Source organism: Gossypium arboreum, chromosome 4 (assembly GCF_025698485.1).
Source record: "Gossypium arboreum isolate Shixiya-1 chromosome 4, ASM2569848v2, whole genome shotgun sequence".
NCBI lineage: Eukaryota > Viridiplantae > Streptophyta > Magnoliopsida > Malvales > Malvaceae > Gossypium > Gossypium arboreum.
The window spans coordinates 27,440,114-27,461,231 of NC_069073.1; the positions used below are offsets into that span (position 1 = coordinate 27,440,114).

A 21,118-nucleotide genomic window follows, 5' to 3' on the forward strand; every position below is an offset into this window, starting at 1 on the left:
TCTCTCATTCTTTTTAAAACTTTAGAATTTTTCTTAAATTGCATTAGAGAAAATTCTGTTTAGAAGTTTAGGTTTTAAGCGAGACCATCTGTGACCCCTCAAAACCTTCCTAGGAATTGATCCTAGTGTGATTTTTTTGATTAATTTTATTTTTAGATTATTTCAGAAGAGCAATACCAACTGAGTTCTACCTTCCTTATTCGAGTGTGCAAATATCGAAGAACTGTGTTAAAATTAGGAGATGACGTCCACTACACAATTAACCAATTAGAGTGAATTCATTTATAAGTCAATGATTCTTTCACATTATATTAATACTTTATTTATTTAATATTAATTTATTTTCTACTCAATGCTAAAGAATTTATTTTGCAGTAATATATTTACCAGCAAACAGCTAGCGAAAGGTATAATATAAGAAAATTTTAAGCTCACAAACCCTAAACTCTAGTTACTTTTAGATTCGCTTAAGCATAAGTATTAAATTCCCTCCTTCCCCGTAAATTGAGCATTTGTAATCCACAAACGCTTTTTTACCATAACCCCGTTTTCAACCAAAACCCTTTAATAAAGCTTGATTTATTACAGAAGTGCAATTTCTAAAAATTTATCAATAAACACAATTAATCACTTTTCTTTACTATGAACTTTTAAGCACTTATGTTTTTTCGCTTTTTTTTTTAAATTTATTAACAAATTTAGGTAATTACCTTTGAACGTAAGTATAGATAACGATTCAGATAACTACCCTAAATTACTTAGTTAATCATATTTAGAGTGCCTTTAGCTTTACTCATAATTGAATTAGCAAAGTATATTTGGAAACATTGAAACTTAAAACGCGAATATATATGACAGTCCAAGCATCTTTCTTATTTTAACATTTTTTTATTATGTTATTAATTAATGTAAATATAATTCGATAAGTTTTAAAGTAATAAAAATCAATATAATTTTTTTCAAAAATGTTATCAACTTATTCATATGTCATTTATTTGATTTCAAATTTTTAAATATAATTCTACTACATTAAAAAAAAAACTTCATGGAATAAAAATTTATCTTGAATAAATAACCCCACATATTTAGACATGAATATTTTATAAACCGTTTTAATTAGTTTTCTATATTCACATTTTTCAGTAAAATGATAAAACATTATTAGTATAATGTTTAAACTAAAAATAATTATAATTTTATTATTAATAATATTAATTAAAACAACATTTAAAATTTATTTTCAATAGATATCACAACAAGTTTATACATTAAAATTTTTTATGAACCATAATAGTTTTATTATTATGGATATTAAAAACATAACGAATATAATTTAGTTATGCAGATAATTTTCTACTTTCTTTTATCTTTATTAGTAAATATGTTAATATATTATTAATATAATATTTAGATTAAAAATAATTATAATTATTTTAATAATATTTTAATTAACACAATTTATTGAAAATTGTTTTAGATATGATTCTATCAAAACAAAAATTTTACTCAATGCTTACGACCTATAAATTATTTATTTTAGAACTCAAAATAACAATAATATAAATATTTTATTTACTTCGATTTTTAAAATTCAAATAATAAACATTGAAGAGTAGAAAGTATGAATGGAGAACATATTCATGCAAATATATATTTTAGAATACTTTATAGATCTTTTATTCTTTAATAATAAATACTTAAACTGATTATATAAAATTAAAATCTTTTATTAAAATAAAAATAATTAAATGCGTGTTAAGCAGTCAATTAAAGGGGAAAGCACGATTGACATTTGGTATGACCAGTGATCTAATCTTGACATGATTCTAAACTTGATCTTCAACCATTTTTGAACTTTTACTTTCACTGTAAAGTTACATGAGTATCAGACCTCTCTTGATATTTAAAGCCTTAACACCTTGTTTCAGTGGCTTCATGATTATTGAAGCAAGCACAACTTCCTATAAGATGCCTATAGCAGTTCTATAGTTACGTTCATAATGAAGTCCGTAAGGATGAGCCAATGAAAGAAAAATGAAACAATTGGAGTTTGGATGCACAGAATTCTGAACTTCTGTTTTGCTGGCAGACTACGGTTCCCTGTATTCCAATGGTGGATGTTGTCTTTCAGTAGCTCCTTGAGTTATCATGTCCATCCTGAGAAGCAAATAGAAGAAGACAAGTTATATTTAACTGATTGTAGGATTTGTTTGATATCAAGTTGCATCAATTTATAGCTTTACCTGAATTGAGGAGGTGGAAACATGGCTGTTATTTGGGGAAGTCCCTGCACTGTCACCAATCGTGATGAAAGGCATTTTTTCATCAGCAAGAGTTCTCAATTTGTCAAGCTCAGGCAACACTACCCGTCCTAGATCTGGTCTGTCTTTACGTCTCAGCTCTGAACACTTAAGGGCTAACTTTGCAAAGATCAAGGTCTCTTCCATAGGCCAGTCATGTACAGCTGGGTCTAGTATTCCAGCAAAATTTCCATTTTCAATAGCGTTCTCAACATGATGAGTCAAACCCATTGGTGGTTTAGCAGTTATTATTTGTAGAAGCATGATCCCAAGTGAGTAGATATCGGATTTTATCCCTAGCATTCCAGTTTGCTGATATTCTGGATCTATGTAACAGAATGTTCCGGCGGTTGATGTCATTCGATACTGAGTTACAGTGTCAGCAACTGATGGAGGAACAAGCCTAGCCAATCCAACATCACTAATCTTGCTGACATAGTTTCGATCAAGCAAAATATTCCCCGGTTTCAGGTCACGGTGTACAATAGGCTCTGGTTTGGTTTGGTGGAGGAAAAGAAGACCTGTTGCAATCTCTGCAGCAATTCTAAATCTTACTTGCCATGGAAGTACTGGACTGTTACTGCGCCTAAATAGCCGATCTTCCAAGCTTCCATTAGCCATGTATTCGTAGACTAGGCAGCAATACTCTGGACAGGCTCCAAGGAGAAGTACCATGTTTGGATGTCGTATGCAGCATAACACTTCAACCTGTATGAGTTGCCAAATACATGTGGTGAGTAAATTTTAGTAAGCATTTCAGCAAGGCCCCACTGACATGATTTGGCAGACTCTTACTAAATAGAATATTAGAATTGAGTACCCGATACGTAGTTTAAGATTTTGTTAGATGTCTATATAGGCGTAAGGAAGTATGCATATGTTTACTTGGAGATGTGCACAGATGATTGCTATTTACGATTTAATGCATTTGTGTAACTTGATTTGTGCTTAGAATTGCATGCTTACCTCTTGCTGAAACTGTAATTGTCCTTGGGCTGCATCTGGACGTAGTACTTTTATGGCAACAGGTGTGTGGTCCAGGTTGCAGTGGTACACTGGCCCATAACCTCCTTCTCCTATTTTGCGAGATGGCGAGAAGAGATCTGTTGCTCTTTCAATCTCTTGAATTGTATATTTCCTATACCTGAGATCATGCCCAAAATTATTTATAGCCAATTTCCTATCATCAGCTTCTTTATTGGCATTCTTTTCTACAATCTTTCTCTTTTGTGCTTCAAGTTCAGCAATCATTTGAGCTGCTTGGGCTGCCTCAATGGCCACCTGACACTTTGCTTTCTCCTTTTCTGCAAGTGAAAGTGCAGCTTCCTCAGCCAGTCGTGCCTCTTCTATTTTTTGTTCTTCTTGTAATTTCCAGCTTTGAAGTTCTTTTGCCTGTAATCAGAATTTTAATAAAATTATCATATACCACATTCTGAACTTTTTAGATTATGCTCAGAAATAATTTCAGCTTTTAGATATTAAAGTACCCTCTGTTTTGCTGAGAGTGCTTCCTTACAGGCTGCACTATACATCTCCATTGTCTGCTTGAGCTCCTGTTTGAGTCTTCTCATCTCAGCTTCCACATCATCCTGTGGCATCTGAATGGTTAAGTTTCATTCTTAAACATGTATATTCTATTCTCTTAGCTGTTTTGTATAGTAGTTAATTATGCTCATTTTCATGGCAGAAAAGTATTGCCTTACCATATTCTGAGATGACCATGATGTCCTACCACTTTCATGTGATGTTGAGGAGCTCTCATACTGTGAACTGAAATCCATGGACCTGTTTCCTGAGTATGAAGATCCAAGGCTTATGCTGTCATATTCAGAGCTGATCGAAAGCCGTTGAGTTCCGAAATCCATATTGTCGTGCAGAGATGACATGTTATCAGTACTTGGCCTCCCACTACTTACGAATGATATGTCAGATTCAGGAACTGAAGGCTCGTATTTATTTCTCGGTCTCGTGAACGGTGACCTGTTGCAGGCGATTGAAAATTTTGAGTTTCAAAGTTACTTGTATATATATATGTTAATAATATTATTACTACTTACTTCATTTCCAAGTCTTCATACATGTTGCGTGGTGGATGTTGGGGCCTACTAGGAGCTCCTACAGAAGCAAAATAAATAGTGAGTGGAGCGGGATACAAGTCAAGAATAGGAGGAGGAGGAGGAGGCATGCAAGAACCTCGATATCTGGGGAAAAGTGCTTGAGCCGAAGGGGATTCAGTTATGTCGGGAATGATAGAGGGTGGGGGCTGCTGTGGTTGAGGTGCAGGAGGGTGAAGTCTAGCTGGAGGGGGAGAAGAAGCAGATCGCACTGATGAGATCTTCCCTTTGCCTATCACATATACTGTGCAGTAATTGGGAGCCCCTTTCGAGACTGTTGTTGTAAGCTCCGTGCTCCTGAATCTTCTGTCACGATAAGAAATAGACAAAAGCAAAGTTATGACCCGCTAGATCAATGAGTCGTATTATGAATTGAAATATTTAGATGCATCGATCATGGATGCATGCATTTAATCTTACAAGCAAAATTAGTGTTGCATGCATGTGTGCGTGCCGGGTGGAGAAAGAGGAATCGATTACGTACCTAATAAAGCCACCTTTTGTTGGGGCGCCGAGTACTAAAATCTCGATTGAAGAGGAGGAAACATAATCAATTAAGGCTTTAGCTATGTCGGTATCCTCCATTATGATTTCATTACTTGTGATCTGTTGCAATTTTAAATTATATAAAAAAAGTTTATCATCAAAGAGAAGAGAAGGGAATGAAAACGTACGTCCTTCCGCGAGCAGAAGCATCGGAAAGGTAGAAAGACCTCCTTGGCTTGGTTGTCCACTTGTTGCGTATACGCTTTTGCAACATCATCGTTGACTTTAGATATGTTTGTGAGGAGCCCAGCTGCATGCATGCATATATAATAATTGAATGAAATGTGCAAGAGAGAGAGAGAAAAGACTGGTATTTAGTTGATTAATATATAAAAAGAAAGAAAAAACATACAAGGAGTGGGTATGGAAGAAGGTTTAGTTTTCACATGGACAAGATTGATAGATTGACCCTTGGACAAAAGATGATCAACGGTCCATTTCAATGCATATTGACTTCCCTTGTCCTTGTCTATTCCCACTGCCACCATCGCAGTGTGCTCTTTCCTTTCTCCATTTCTTCTCGCCATCTTTTACTTAAACCCCCTAATGCACCAAATCAAATCAATTTGCTTTGCTTACCCTTGCCTTTCTCACTCTTATATCATACATATTCCATAAACCTCCCCTAAAGACCATGGCTAATGAAGAGGGAAGTTTGGTGGTAGGTTTATTTGTTTTCTGGAAACAATCAAAACTAATTGCCCAATAAAGTAGTAATTGGAACCATTAATGATTTTCTTACAAAACTAATTACACGTGTTATGTTTAAATGTTTTTGTCAGTTGAAACAATTAACTTTAATCTTACACTGCTGTTAACTGAAGATTTAAACGAAGATATTCCATTCTTGGCAAGCAATCCTACCATCGGTTGAACCTTTGAATTTGGACCCTTGGATTGCCCACTTTCTTTCTTCTCATTTAGCCCTAATTAAGTTTAATTTGTTTCTTCTTGTTCAACCGTTCAACTTATGAGGTACGCTAGCTAACAAAACGAGATGAATTTTAGTTCGATTTTGTTATATTTTGATGAGCTTTAAATTCGTGCTAGATTATGCATATCTATTATATTAGCTAAAATGTTATTTTTTAAAAAAATAGAAAAATAAGTAAAGATATGGAAAAGAAATAAATAAAGATGTAACAATATATATTGGGTTGAGATATCAAAATAAAAAATAGTTTTTCCAAGCAAATCTATGAATAATTTAAAATTGAATTTATTTGAATATTTATATTTATATTAAATGATAACTACATCCATCACTTATGTATTTACTGGGAATCAAATTTTAGGGTTTTATTTCTTCATTGAATTGGTATACCATCATCCATAAACACAAAGTTCAGCCAACCCTAGTTAGACATATATTTTAAAAAAATATTTATTCGATGGTCAATGGTGCAGTGAAATGACTAGTTGAACCTTTCCCTCCCCAATCCAAAGGGATAAGAAAACGATCAAATCTTTATGTTCCTGGATTCCAGTGAATCTTAATTATCAAGATTTTCAAACATGCTCTTGTTTTCATTTGTTTAATTTTATATTTTGTTGAGTTAGTCCTCGGCCAGATGCTGCAACATAAATTGTTGTGAGTAAACTCAACTTATTTGCCACTCCATTGGAGCAATAAATCTCGACTCTTTAATACGTGCTTTGCTTTCGATGAACAGAACTTCTCTTTCACAAAGACTTGATATTTCACTTAGCAGCTACGCTATGATATTTTGTACCTCTCGTTGCGAAGACTTCAAAAGTTTTTTATTATTATTCCTTTTTTCATGTGTGAATTTTATATTGAATTATTTTATTGGTTCTGTATTAAGGGGTTAGATAGAATTTATTTGAATTTCTTAGTCATTTTCTCAATATTTTTATAAACTCAATTTTCTTACGTTTACTTACATAGTCAAAAGTTCATTTTTGCAATGTTCTTTATACATTTTTGAAGTTTCTTTTAAAAATTTCTCCTATTACTTAGAACATTCTAGTGTACAATATAAAGAAGTGACCTACAAAATACTTAGTAACTAAATTAATCGAACCACCGTATTTGGTTCGTGTTAATCCCTGAGCTTATGTTGTAGGTTTAAGTTACAAAAATCGTCTATTTGTAGCAGTGAGTTGCTTTTACCAATAATGTATAAATTGCAAAGAAAAAAAAATTATGCACATTGAATCTACAATTTCGATCTTACTTGACAAATCATCTAAGATCCACATTAAATTGAATGGGATTCAACTCAAAGTAGTTGAATTCTTTATTTATTATGAAATCACTCACTTAGAATTTTTAACTTGTTCTATAAATATGAATATTATATATCTGCAATGAAAGAAAGTCTTTCATTCTGTAAATGTTATCGCGATGACTAAGTTTTATAGGTTTTAACTATTGAGTGCATTTATCCAGTCAAGAGGGTTAGTAGGGCTTCGATGTCCCTTAAAATAAAAAATTTTATTTTAATTTTTTATAATTTAAAATTTTAAATTAATATATAATAAAATTACATTTTAATCTTAAATATAAGAAAAATAATTTAATCTTTTAAAGTTTATAAAAATATAAATTATTAACATAATAAAATTTTACTTTTAATATCATAAAATATATAACTTTATTCTAATCCTCAAAAATTTCTCAATCCGTGATTGCATTTATCCTTCTAAATTTATTTATATTCTAAATCATTTCTTCGTTCCCAAGTATCGGAAGATATCATTACTATTTTATTAATTACAATTCATATTTTCCTCGAAATCACCACGAAGATGCTTTCTGTCCTTACCCTAATGGCTATGTATGGATGCATCTATAGAACCACGCATAAGTCATTACTATTATATATAGATTATACGTTGACATTTTTAATGAAGTATTTTGTTTTTAATCTAATGTGGTATATATATTTAATAAAAAGTATATGTTTTAATATTTAAAATTAGCGATGTCAATTTTTAGTATTTAATTCGAATTTTATAAGTGATTTATTTTTAAAATTCATAATTAACTAATAATATTAGCATCTAACATTTATCAAATCAAACCTAAAAGTTACCAAAAAATGCAGTTATGTGATTGTATTTAACAAGTTAAACAAAAATTAAATAAATTCATAATTATCACTGATTTTATTCTATTAACAAAATAATGAGAATTCAAATCTAATAATATTTCACCAAATTAACCTTAAAATCGAACTTAATGCTAAAAATCATTATGGTTACCTTTGGATTCCAAAATGTATAACTTTTACCAAATATAGGTACCACATTGGAATAAAAATAAAACAAGTACCACCTTAGAAAAGAAATGTCAAATTAGAGTACCAAATAATATAATAAGCCTTATATATATGAAAGCATCCTGTTTTTTCTTTGTTATAGTATAACTTTACTCGACAATACATTAAATACTACAAATACTTGATAATTTTAAGGTTAATTGGTAAAAATAAGCACTCGAACTTTTTTTTTAAAAAATCAATTAAGTTCCTCCAAACTTTCCTATCCAGTAGTTAAAGAAATCCTACCAATCCTTTCTTAAGTTAGTCTCTATCTATCTAGTAAAACTCAAAGGAAGGTTTTAAGAATTTCCCAATAGACAATTGGCATCGAAGTTCTCTTAACTTTTATAGTTACTACCTTTGCTAACAGCGAAAAACTATCCTAGTTTCTTCGATGATAACAAATTCTAATGGAGAAGATGAATAGTAAATCTTCTCTCAACTATCACACTATCTTATTTATAGCTAACCCACGTCTGCATCTCAGTCAAACTTATCTCTAATCATTACTGTTTCTTACATGCTTCTACTAATTAATCAAATCCTATGGGGCTTTACAAGTGCCCTTATTACAGACACGTTGCCTCCATAGATATGCAAGGTGACATAAACATATCCTACAAGCTATCATATTTAAGTAACGTTATTAAAACATGGGTGGCAATTTTATTAGCATGAAAAGTCCGCCTAATAAGGTCTTCGCTTTGTTATAACCTTCTTAACACTAGGACTGATACTTGGTATAATTGGTGAAGTTCTTCGTAACTCTCTACCACAAATTTATCACCTTTACCATTCTATGTTTCGTAACTTAGGCGACCTCCATTGGCGAAGTCTCTTAACCCAATTTGGCTTGCCTAATTAGGGTGTGACTAGACTTGTTGTAAAATGTTATACTCAAAAAGAAGATATTGATTACGAAGAAATCTTCTCTCCAGTTGTCATGTTCAAGTCAATCCACTTATTGTTATCTACTGTGGCGACTCTTGATTACGAGATCCTAGAAATGGATGTCAAGACAACATTTCTGAATGACTATTTTGAAGAGAGCATTTATATGATGCAACCCACAGAGCTTATATTAGTAAGAAAACCTAAAAATGTCCTTAGTCTAATTGGAAATGAGAAAATTGATTAAAAAAACTAATATGTCATCTATCAAGTCTAATTAGGGAGATGTTTTGTCTTGGGCATCGAAGCGAATGACTCTTAGAAGATAGAAACATAGACATGACTAACTAGACTAACAGTATATCGAACAGGACCCAAGAAGAATAGATCCTAAATCTGTTTATGGATTTATTCACTTGTGACATTCACAGTGTGACATACCTAAATCATGAGTGGATGACGGACTATGAATGTGACTTGTACACTTTGATGTAAACAAAAGCTTGAGTTTATATAAATAAGGAACTAAAACCTAATGTGTTGGGTGTATGACTTCTGTAGTATGTAGCGTCATTCAAAATAGTGGAATTCATAGCCCGAGATATGGATAAATGATATCCTCTCATTGGTATTACATGGTTGATGAAAACTAAACGTGACCACGAGCCATTCGTCCTTGTGATGAATGACTTGATCATTATTTGATAGTAATTGACTTTTCATGAAGGAAGATGTAATGGCTACTATTAGATTAAATATGATCATATTGAGATAACGAATATTATTCTAAAGAGATCAATGATATCTTATGAGGGTAATAGACTTATGACAAGGTCATTGGATGAGCATTGAGTAGTTGCTTTCATAACGGGATGTCATTTGGAGAGCTCAATCATGATACTATAGTGGAATGACTTGAGACTAAATGAGTTTCTAATTAATTGGCGAAATGATGAAACTTAATCATAAATCATTTGATCCCTAATTACATATGTCCAATTGGTCATGTTGCTAACTCATTGAAACCAGAAATGAATTACGTGTTTGAATCAAAATGAATGAAATAAATAGAAACAAATAAATGGAGAACATTCAGAAATGATTATGGTTTTCTCCAAAATGGAGAAACGAGATCATTTGGAAATGAATGTGGGTTTCTCAAAAAATAGAAATGGAAATGAAAATGAGAAATGATCCATTTGCAAATATATATGGATTACTTAGAAATAATCAGAAGAATGAGTTTATATTTTTGAGTAATTTTAAAGTCTGAAATTGAAAATAAACCATTTGATCATAGTGAACAAGTTGATTTGTGAAATATTGAATATATTTTCTTGGAAATTTTACTAGGGATAAAATCGTCATAATTTTACCAATTGTAAAATTAAGATGAGAAAATTATTTAATTGGAAAATTAATATTTATTTTGGAAAATAGAAAAAGATGTATTGAGTTGGATTAAATTATAAAGTGTTTGGTTAAAAGTTCAAAAAGCACATATAATTGGGCTCAATATAATAAGAGGCTTGAATCCCCATCAAAATACATATGAGGGAAACACACCCTATTTGACCCTCTCCCTCTCCTAGTTGGACTAGGAAGTTATTTTTTTATTTGAAATATACCTCTACAATTCAACAATGATTCTACATTCTCTTCCTATAAATAGATGGCACAATAGAGCTATTAGCACAACTTTGATAGATTCTGTTACTTTGCCGAAAAATAGAGAGAATTTATTCTCAAATATTAAATATATTTTTTTCAAAATAACAATTCTATCGGCTTCTATTAAAGAGAGAATTTTTGCTTTCACCCCAAATAAAACTGAGAATTTTTTTTTCTAATTTTGTGTTTTGATTTACTCGGTTTGAGCCCACACTCGAAACAGTTCATGGTACCAAAATAGCAGAGCAGATCGTTTGGTTAAAAGTTAGAAAACATCAAAGATCCGCTTATCCGAAAACACAGGTATGATTTTGGTCTAAGGTTTATTGCTATAAATATCACAAACTGGGTCAGTTTTTAAAACTTTAATTTTTTGTTGTGCAAGAAAATTGTTTGATTTTTTCCAACAAACGGCCTTGTCTGCAATTCAGTTGTGCCTCATGAGTGATGTTTTGCAAGGGTTACTTTTAAAGAAAACAACAATGGCCTTATGGAGAAAGTTAGAAACCCTATATATGACAAAGTCTTTGGCTAATCGGTTGGTGTTGAAACAATGCCTATGTAACACCCCATCCCCGATACCGTCGCCGGAGTCGGACACGAGGGGTTCTAAGACCAACTCTCATGTGTCACACAGACTATTTTTCACATTTCCAGCCTAGCTGGCAAACTGCGTCCCTGTCACCTTAAAAATCATATCTCGAGTTCCAGAACTCGAAAACCAGTTCCATAAATTTTCCCTGAAACTACACTCATAATTCCATCTACACATTTTTTTCTAGAATTTTTGGTTGAGTCAATTAGTACAGTTTATTAGTTAAAGTCACCCATGTTACAGGGGTCGACTACACTGACCTTCGCGCATTACGACCTGAATATCTTCTCGTACAGAGCTTCAATGCTCATGCCGTTTGTTTCTAATGAAACTAGACTCAAAAGGGAATCTGCACATATAAGGTACGACTTCTAATTCCTTTTGGATAATTTATGGTAAATTTTCAAAGTCGGGACAGGGGATCCAGAAACCATTCTGGCCCTGTCTCACGAGAACTTTAATATCTCTCAGTATACTGCTCATATGGTCGTTTCGTTTCGTCCATATGAAAATAGATTCATCAAGGTTCAATTTCATAGTTTATTCACTATTTAATTCTACTTCTACTATTTTTAGTGATTTTTCCATCTCACCTCACTGCTGCTGGCAGCATCCGTTACTAAAGCAAACAATGACTATTTCATAATTCTTCCATGGCCAACTATTACATCATACATAATACAAACTATGGCCACCTTATCAAAATTAAGGTTTCTAAGGCTCGTGACTATAGGTTTTAGAATCACACTCAACCGACCACATAGGCCATTTTCGCATGGCTTAAAGTTTACAACCCACAATTCAACAAAACAAAATAGCCTATACATGCCAAATGTTCTCCTAGTTCAACTACGAAGACAATACCAAAAGATTTCCAGCCGGTGTGATGACTTCAACGACGGTTCCGAGCACGCAAACAATACGAGTCCAAGAGACCTAAAATGGGTGACAAGAAAACACCGAGTGAGTTTATAACTCAGTAAGTCATAAGCATTCGACAACCACCCATTAATAAAGTTATCACAACATGAAACAATAAACGAAGCTAGGTACTCCATCCATATCGAAACTATACCATAATTCCTCGGACCTTTCGGTTCAATCTCATACCAAGTCATACATCCACATTTCATATTCTACACAATAAGATATTTGAGGCATTTTCACACACTAACTCATTTTCACCACAATCATACAATTGCAATCATCACATAGATTTAAAGCTTACCAAGCTCAACCCGAGCATGAACATATTGCCTATTCGTCATGAGCTCAAGGTACTTACCCGATCCGCTATGCAGGATTAACTCGATAATGTCGCACACTCAGTGCCAATTGTAATGCAAGAGCATATAGTGAATCCGCACACTTAGTGCTATATACATTCAGCTCGCACACTTAGTGCTATATAATCAAACTCGCACACTTAGTGCTGTACAATTTTAAACCCGCACACTTAGTGCCAATCTTGTCACCGTGTCCATTTATACCCGCACACTTAGTGCCGAGACCAATACCTTATGCATTTTGCTGCCTTTATACATTCAACAATGGCATCATTCCATACACATACATTTCCATTTACACATCAACTCATTTAAACACATTTGCATATATATTATGATCATTTAAATCAACACCAAATATATGCTTAATGATTTACCTTGTGTTGGGTAAAATAAATTCAAGTCGGCTACTCGATGACCTTCGTTTTCCCCTTGTTGGACGCCTCTCCTTTAGGATCTTGAGCTTAAACAATTAAATTAACCCATTCAACCACTTTGTAAAATATTTGTATTAAACATTAAAATTTCATTTCATAGGATACACATGACAAATTCTTATCCTTCTACCCCATGCTTTTGAACTATTCGGTTCACAACCTTAGGCTATCACCCTATTGCCAACTATCCTAATCAAGGATAGTATCACAAGTGTGTACACCCATATGGCCGAATGTGCAAGATCAAATTCGACACCACCTATGTGCTTAATTAGGTGGCCAAATATACATGTCTATGTTGGGGCCGATTGTGCACTTAATACATTCTACAATATGGTTACTTGTATTGACTAAACGCCATATTGTTTCTAGTCCAAAACTCGGCTAATGCACATATATACACTAGTACTCAATTACTAACAATTGCACTTCACCTTAATAGCTAGCTTAGCAACCTTGATTTAACATCTAATTGTTCATAACACAATTTAAGCATACTCTTAATTCATCAATTCCAAACACATACATTACTCAATGATTTTTCAAAATTATATTCGGCCTTAGCACACAACTTGCTAGCCGATTCTTCTCCATCTAGCAACTAATGCACATATGAGCTCACTTGTTAGACTCTACTTCATTTAACAACAACCATATTATACTAAACTTTCTTCTAAGGCCGAATTCATGTACCATCTTTAATACTCATACCAAGAATTTTATACTAAAAATTCACACACCATTTACATGAACATTTGACCCATTTTTACCCCATATCAATTTACCGAACTCTTCATCTATTCATGCTCTCATCACCACAACATCAAAACACCAACCAAAAAAAAAGACAACACCCATGGCCGAATATCATCTCCATCAATAGTAAAAATTCAAACCATGGCTAGGTAGAACTTAAACTAACAACTAAAACATGCATGCATCTCATGGAATATCATCAAACATACCTTAGTCTAGCAACCACCATAGCCGATTTTTCTCAAGCTCTTCCCCCTTCTTCCCTTTCTTCTATTCGCTAAGAAAACCAAAGGATGAATAACAACTTTTTTTTCTTTATTTCTTTGTTTTGTTTCTCTCATACACTGCAAGGGGGGAGCATCCACACTCATTTTTTTTCATTTCTTTACCCATGCTCTTATTTTATTATTTCTAACATCCACCACTAGCAAAACATGTTTAAGACATGTTTTCTTTTGCCCATCTTCATTACCATGGCGGCCACTTCCTTTTTTTTTGGGTAAATTGACATGCAAAACCATTCTTTTGCATGCATGTACTATTAGACCATTGTAAGATTAGCCTATCACCTTTCAACAATGTTTCATATAAGTCCATTTTAATAAATTCACATAGAAATGATCAAATTAATGCATGCAACTTTCACACATGCATTTACTAACATCATAAACATAGAATATAACTTTTAATTACTTATAAGACTCGGTTTAGTGGTCCCGAAACCACTTTCCGACTAGGGTCAAATTAGGGATGTCACAGCCTATACACGTTTCGTATGGTTGAAGGTTCATCCATTAGGTCTCACATAAGTCATTTTTTCTCTCTCTTTAATGATTGAAGAATGTCAAGGTTTAGATAGATGATAAAGATCAAGCTATGCTATTATTGTGTTCTTTTCTCTTTATATATGTCTTTCAGGAAACCTTGATTTATGGTAGAGATAAACTCTCCTTCGAGGATGTGAAGGGAAACTTCTTGACCAAAGACAGACTCGAAAATGAGTTTGGCTTAGATGGTAGGTCATATGAGTAACCCTCGACATTTGTTGTGAGAAGCAAGTCTGAATCAAAGTCGAGGAATCAAGACAAGGTATGTAACTACTGCAAGAAGTTAGGTCACATTAAAGCAGACTATTATAAACTGAAAAATAAGAACAAGAGGGATGTGACCATCTATAAACATGTTACTGTTTATAGTTAAATATCACACCAAAAAAATATCAAATTAAATCGGCGGTGTCGACAAGCGTACGGGTCAAATTGTAATATAGTTAAGTTTACAATAAAATACTGGTAAGTATTCCAAGGATCGTACCCAAGGGATTGCATATTGGAGAAATTAATATTAAATTAATTATAAAAAATAATTACTAATCTAGTTGAGTCACGAATTAGTAGTGTAAATCCAAATTAATATTTTAATTAAATTAACTAACCTAAATTAATCTAATGGACTTTCTTATTCCTAGTGTCGACAACGTGAGCCTCTAGCCTATGATCGATTAAATCCCAAATTACTTAATTAAATAATTAATTATCCTAGATTGAGTTACTTATCACCGTTAGCTACGACTACCCTCCCGTTTTATCTTCATTAAGGATTACCACCTAAGTCACTTTTACAGTATCTTCCTAGGCATACGGATACCCTTTCGGGCTCTCTGCTCGGCATAAGTTATACACAACAGGATACCCTTCCGGTCTCACCTGTCTCGATATTCTATTAGCGGCGTCAGTCCCTAATATACTAAGTACCTTTGAATAAATAATCAATTTCAAATAAATAATTACTTAACAAATAAATTAGTTTAATAATCAAATCATGCTAGATATGAAATAAACACAATAATCTATTCTAATATTCATACAACAATTAATCGACCGAATTAACGAAATACAAATAAAAGAATAGAAGAGAAGAGATAAGAGAATGCTCATTGATATTATATTAAGGCACAAATCTGAAGCAATCTTTGCTTGCGATTGTTTTCACGTTGGAATAGAAAAGTTTCGATTACATGAACATGAAAAGAAAAGAAAACTAAAAATTAAATAGTAAAACTATCTGTCTAATTCTGCTTACAATTCTATTGACCTTAAGGTTGCTTATATAGGCAATGACCTACTTGGAGACCAATCAATCCCAAGATACACTTAGATATCAAAGAATAAAATATTCTGCTAAAAGATAGGTTACAATTGTGGAAATCTCCCAAATGTGTCGTGAGAAGAATCATCGTAATTTTGGTCTGTCATTGTCGTGTCGTCAAGACGTAGGGATGCTTTTCCTCACGATGTCAACACCGTGCCATTCTTCCTATTTCTTCATCGTGTCATTGTGACGAGAGGGAATTTCTCGTCACGACATCGAGTGCTTTCCTGGGCTTTGGCAGCTTTGTTGGCTTATCGGGCTTATTGTCTTAACGGCCTAATCATTATTCCTTGTATTCTTGGACCTAAAATGGTATCCTGCACACTTAATTAGCTCATTAGTCACTCAAGAGGCTCGAGTCAGCCTTATGGGTCATTGAAATAGTAGAAAATTCGTAAAAATATTTATTTTATTAATATTTTATTCCTAACCTACTAATACTGAAAATGTAAAAATTGAAAATATTATGTGATCAAAAGTAATTCCACAATGAAACCTATATAAAAGAACAAAGTATTGAAATAGTTTCCAATTCCATTCAATTAAGTTGATGACTATAGGTTAAAAGAATGATTTCTTAAACATAGTAATAAATTTGAACCATTATCAACATCAAATACCCATTACAAAGATAGAGGTTCAAGATTTATGATTTTGAATAAAATTGTGCATAAAAGCATAAAATATATTACATTTCTATTAACCATACAATTAGTAGTAGTGAAAAATATACTTTCTCATTAGGAGATTCTCTTTAAAATAAAGATGGAAGAACAGGAAGTAGATATTAATATTCTCTCACACACTTTTTCTTGACTAAATTCCTAAAAAAAGTCATTTTTTTTAAATTACAAAATAGGCCAATTTTTTTGAAAATTTATAGGAATGGGTTGATTTTGATAAAACGCTTCCAGCTGGAAGCATTTTACTGGTTAGAGGGGAAAAGCTTTTCCAGATGGAAGCATTTTTCTTTGTTTTTTTATTAGGGTTTTCTAGTGGTTTAGGGTTTTATTAATTAGGGTTTTAGGTTTTTTAGGGTTTTATTACTAGGGTTTTAGGTTGTTTGGGGTTTTAGGGTTTTAAATTGATAAAAATTTTAACCTAATAATTGTAATAATTGAATTCAATATTTAAAATATTTGTATTGACACTAATCGTATATTATTTTTGATTAAAAATCAAAACTCGGAGTACAAAAATAATATTTTTTACGAGATGGGTTCTGAAAATATATCTCAAGAATCCGAGGATATCTGAAACGTTTTTGAAAAAAGGCCCCGGATAGTGGGGGTTGAAATTTGTAGAGAAAAAAAGCACTCCAAGTAGGACGCATTGTTAGCAAAAGTACTGAAAACGCTTATAGCTGGATGCCTTTTTCAGTACTATTGCTAACAATACATTTTGCTTGGAGTGTTTATTCTTTATAAGTTTCAATTCCTACTATTCAGGGCACTTTTTTTATAAATGTATAAGATGTTATCCCTTGGGTTATAAATGTAACACATTTTAGCCTTTAGTGGCGGAAGCCGAGGAAAGAAAATTTGAAGAAATTTAGAAGAATAAAAGTTTGTAGGGAAGACATAAGTTGGAGCAACGATACTATTTGTATAAAAAGTAAGTATAAGAATTGATTTTTTGTGTTAATATTTAAAGTAAGTATAAGAATTGATTTTTTGTGTTAATATTTAGTTGAAGCATGATTTTTTTGCATAATATTTTTTTTCAAACTTCTCTTGACATATACTTGGTTAAAAATCAGTGGACTGGTTAATGTTATTATTTGCTATGATGGTGAGGTTCATGACACAGAGAATGACATAGTTTTTTATCAGAGAACACAATGCGACTGGTGTTTAACCAAAACATAGAGTTGCCAAAACATCGAAAAAAAATTAAGCAAAAAATTACCAGATCTAGCTAGATAAGAGTATCGTCTATTAAGTATCGATTTTGTGCTTCAGTCGATCCCGTGAGATATGATACTATCGATATCAAAGGTGCTCGGGGCTTAGAGGTGATGGTGCAAATGCACATCGATAGTGGATCACCATTTCTTGAGTTATATATGGAATTTTTAAGCTAGATGAAGGTATTTGATCGTCAACATCTCTTCCTATTCAATAGGCTAGAACGGTTGAAAAAGGTGATGTTCTAACCACTTTGTTAGAAATTTCTAATAATGATATTCTAGAATCTTTAATGGGAAGACACTCATCTATCTTAGCCTTAGATTCAATCGTGGGAGGTAGAACACCTAACAATCGGGTTTTGATGGTAGAACGGAATACACAACCCCTACATGTCACTTAGATAGTGGGTGGGACATGAACCTCAATGGGTCGATGTTCAACTCTGGGAATACTTACTGGAGAATAAAAACAACTTCTAGCAGTTGGCAATCGACATGTGATTCTAGACATTCTGAGACGTGCACAAGAAAGGATAATATACTCCCTATGACATCCATTGGTGAGGGGACATCTAACACGATAGATATTGGTGGGTTTAAGATTGAAGATGGCAAAAAATCCGATATGCATCTAGTTCGGTAGCCCGGTGCCTTTGATTCAAAAGTTGCATTATTTTCTGAACCAAATCTTGTTCCAACTAAACCGGAAGATGATGAAGAGGGTGAAGATGAAGAATAAGATCCACGATTCACAGCGTACTCGCCTCCAACCCACATGCATAATGTCGATCTATCGACAACGGATGGATTGGAGTTTGCAGAACTACCACACAAGAGGCTGGGCCATTCAAGTTATTTGTTGAATTCGAGTAATTTGGAAGTGGGAAAGTAGTTTCCACTAAAGATGGTTTTCTCACTATAGTAGAGCGAGACAACCTTAGGAACGAGGTTAAGGCCAAGTGTACAATGTGAGGCGATAGATGCACATGGAAAATCATGATTTCTATCAAGAAGAAGATGAGGTTATGGATGATAAAGAAGTTTACCAGTTTGCATACGTGTGTTGCCACTGGTACAGTATCATGGGCATAATACTACCGATGGATGCATTTTTCTCCATGTTTTTATTAAAGTTTTCTGGTTGTTTTAGGTTTTATTAATTAGTGTTTTAGGTACAGTTCCACTTAATTTAATGTACTCATGGGGTTGCAAGTGTTTCATGGGATCATCCAAAGATAGATTCAAAAATGATCGTGGGCATAATACTATCGATGGTGAAAGTGGATTTGAGACTTATAACAGTCCGATTTAGACCCTATTCAGAAAAGTAGTTTTGGGACCAAAAATTTGAGTAAAAAAATATTTAAATATAATTTTTTGAGCTTACAATATGTGAATTGACATGTGCGAAAGTTTCGTGTGAAAATTTGATCATTTGTGTGCTTAATTTGTAAAAAGGACCTAATCGCGTTAAATGAAAAAGTTGCCTACTATTTGTTAAGTATGCTTAATTATTATGTCTTTGTAAATGAGAGGTCCTTATGTGGTTAACATGCCATTTACATGGTTAATGGACATTAATGGCCTTATGTGAATTTATAATGGTTTATTAAAGGGTATTTTGGTAATTGGCATATTAATCATATATTAAATAAAAAAAAACATGTTAATGGATGATTCATTCATCCTTATTTCCGAAATCACAAGGAAAAGAAAGAAAATAAGCTTCTTAGGGTTCGACCAAGCAAATTGTTGATTAAGGTATGGTTTTTGATCCGTTTTCGATAATTTTTATGTTTTTGTAATCGTTGCTTAGTGTTTTATCAAGCCAATGCCTAAATTTCTGATTTTGATGATGATTTTGAAATATGCCATTGATGAAATTATAAGCTTTGTGAAGTTAGTTGTTAGTAAATGAAGGATATGTTTTGGGTTAATATATTTGTATTTGAATTTTTGATGAATTTGAGTAATTTGGACTAAATTGTGAAATTTGTAAATTGAGGGTCTAAAATGTGAAATAAATGAAACATGTGGACTTGTATGAGTGCTATGAATATTCATCTAAGCATAAGTATATGTAAATTTTGTGTGTTTTGTGATTTTTGTGATTAAAGACTAAATTGTCAAAATATGAAAATATGAGGGCTAATTTGTAAAATTCCCTAAATGTGTTTCTGGATTGATTTGAATGATTTGGTGAATAAAAGGGTTAAATTTAAATTTATATAGATCAATAATTAAAGAAAATGGAATTAGATTGGGGAAAATCGAAAGTCGTCGAGTAGCCGATTCCATCTATCCGAATCTGTACGAGGTAAGTTTATATACAATTAAATGTATTTGAAATGGTTTATTTATGCTTATATGCTATTGAACAATGATGAATGGCTTTATGCCTTGAATATGAGATATCCGAGAAAGTATTGACAAAGTATCGACGTCCGAAAAGCCCCGTACGAACCTTAGGAATAGTTAGTATACATAAGTCATGAAATAGGATCCGATATGTGTTATCGTGTAAGACCACGTCTAGGACGTTGGCATCGACTTATGATTTAAGTGTAAGACCACGTCTGGGACTCTGGCATCGTATTTGATTTCGTGTAAGACCTTGTCTGGGATAGTGGCATCGATATTTGATTACATGTAAGACCACGTCTAGGACGTTGGCATTGTACGAGCTTTCCGAGCTATCCATGTATCCTTATGATTCTGAATGGTTCAACGGCCATTCTGAAAAAATATATGACTATGTGAATTTGTATCCAACTCAGGTAAGTTTTAATTGTATACCATGTTTGTGAATGAAAGGTAAGTATATGTACCTTGGTGAATATATGATATAAGTATGAGTTGCTATGAGAATGAGTTATGATATGTATATGTGAATTATGTTCAAATGAAATATAAGAGATATATGGCTAAGTGAATGTATTTTGTCTTAAATTATATGAATAAATTAATGTTATTTGTTAAGTTTATTTGTATATGGCTTAGTAAGCTTTTGAAAGCTTACTTTGTGTGTGTTTACATTGTTTTATAGATATCGTAGCTATCAGAAGCTTTGAGATCGTCGAGATCTTCACCACACTATCGAACTCTATTTTGATACCTTTTGAAAATGTATATGTTGTAGTATGGCATGTATAGGCTAGAGGATTTTGGTTATGTT

At 32.7% G+C, this 21,118-nt stretch overlaps 1 protein-coding gene across 1 annotated transcript; it reads right to left on the bottom strand.

Annotated features, from left to right (window-relative positions):
* Positions 1–1,714: 1,714 nt before the first annotated feature.
* Positions 1,715–5,633, bottom strand: LOC108459718 (U-box domain-containing protein 35-like). Its single transcript, XM_053027118.1, has 9 exons — positions 5,313–5,633; positions 4,899–5,210; positions 4,494–4,717; positions 4,358–4,415; positions 4,004–4,280; positions 3,788–3,889; positions 3,267–3,692; positions 2,244–3,008; positions 1,715–2,157 (listed from the first exon to the last, which is right to left on the bottom strand). Exons 2-9 carry the CDS (start codon positions 5,108–5,110, stop codon positions 2,128–2,130), a joined length of 2,094 nt encoding a protein of 697 aa, XP_052883078.1. The 5' UTR covers positions 5,111–5,210; positions 5,313–5,633; the 3' UTR covers positions 1,715–2,127.
* Positions 5,634–21,118: the final 15,485 nt, after the last annotated feature.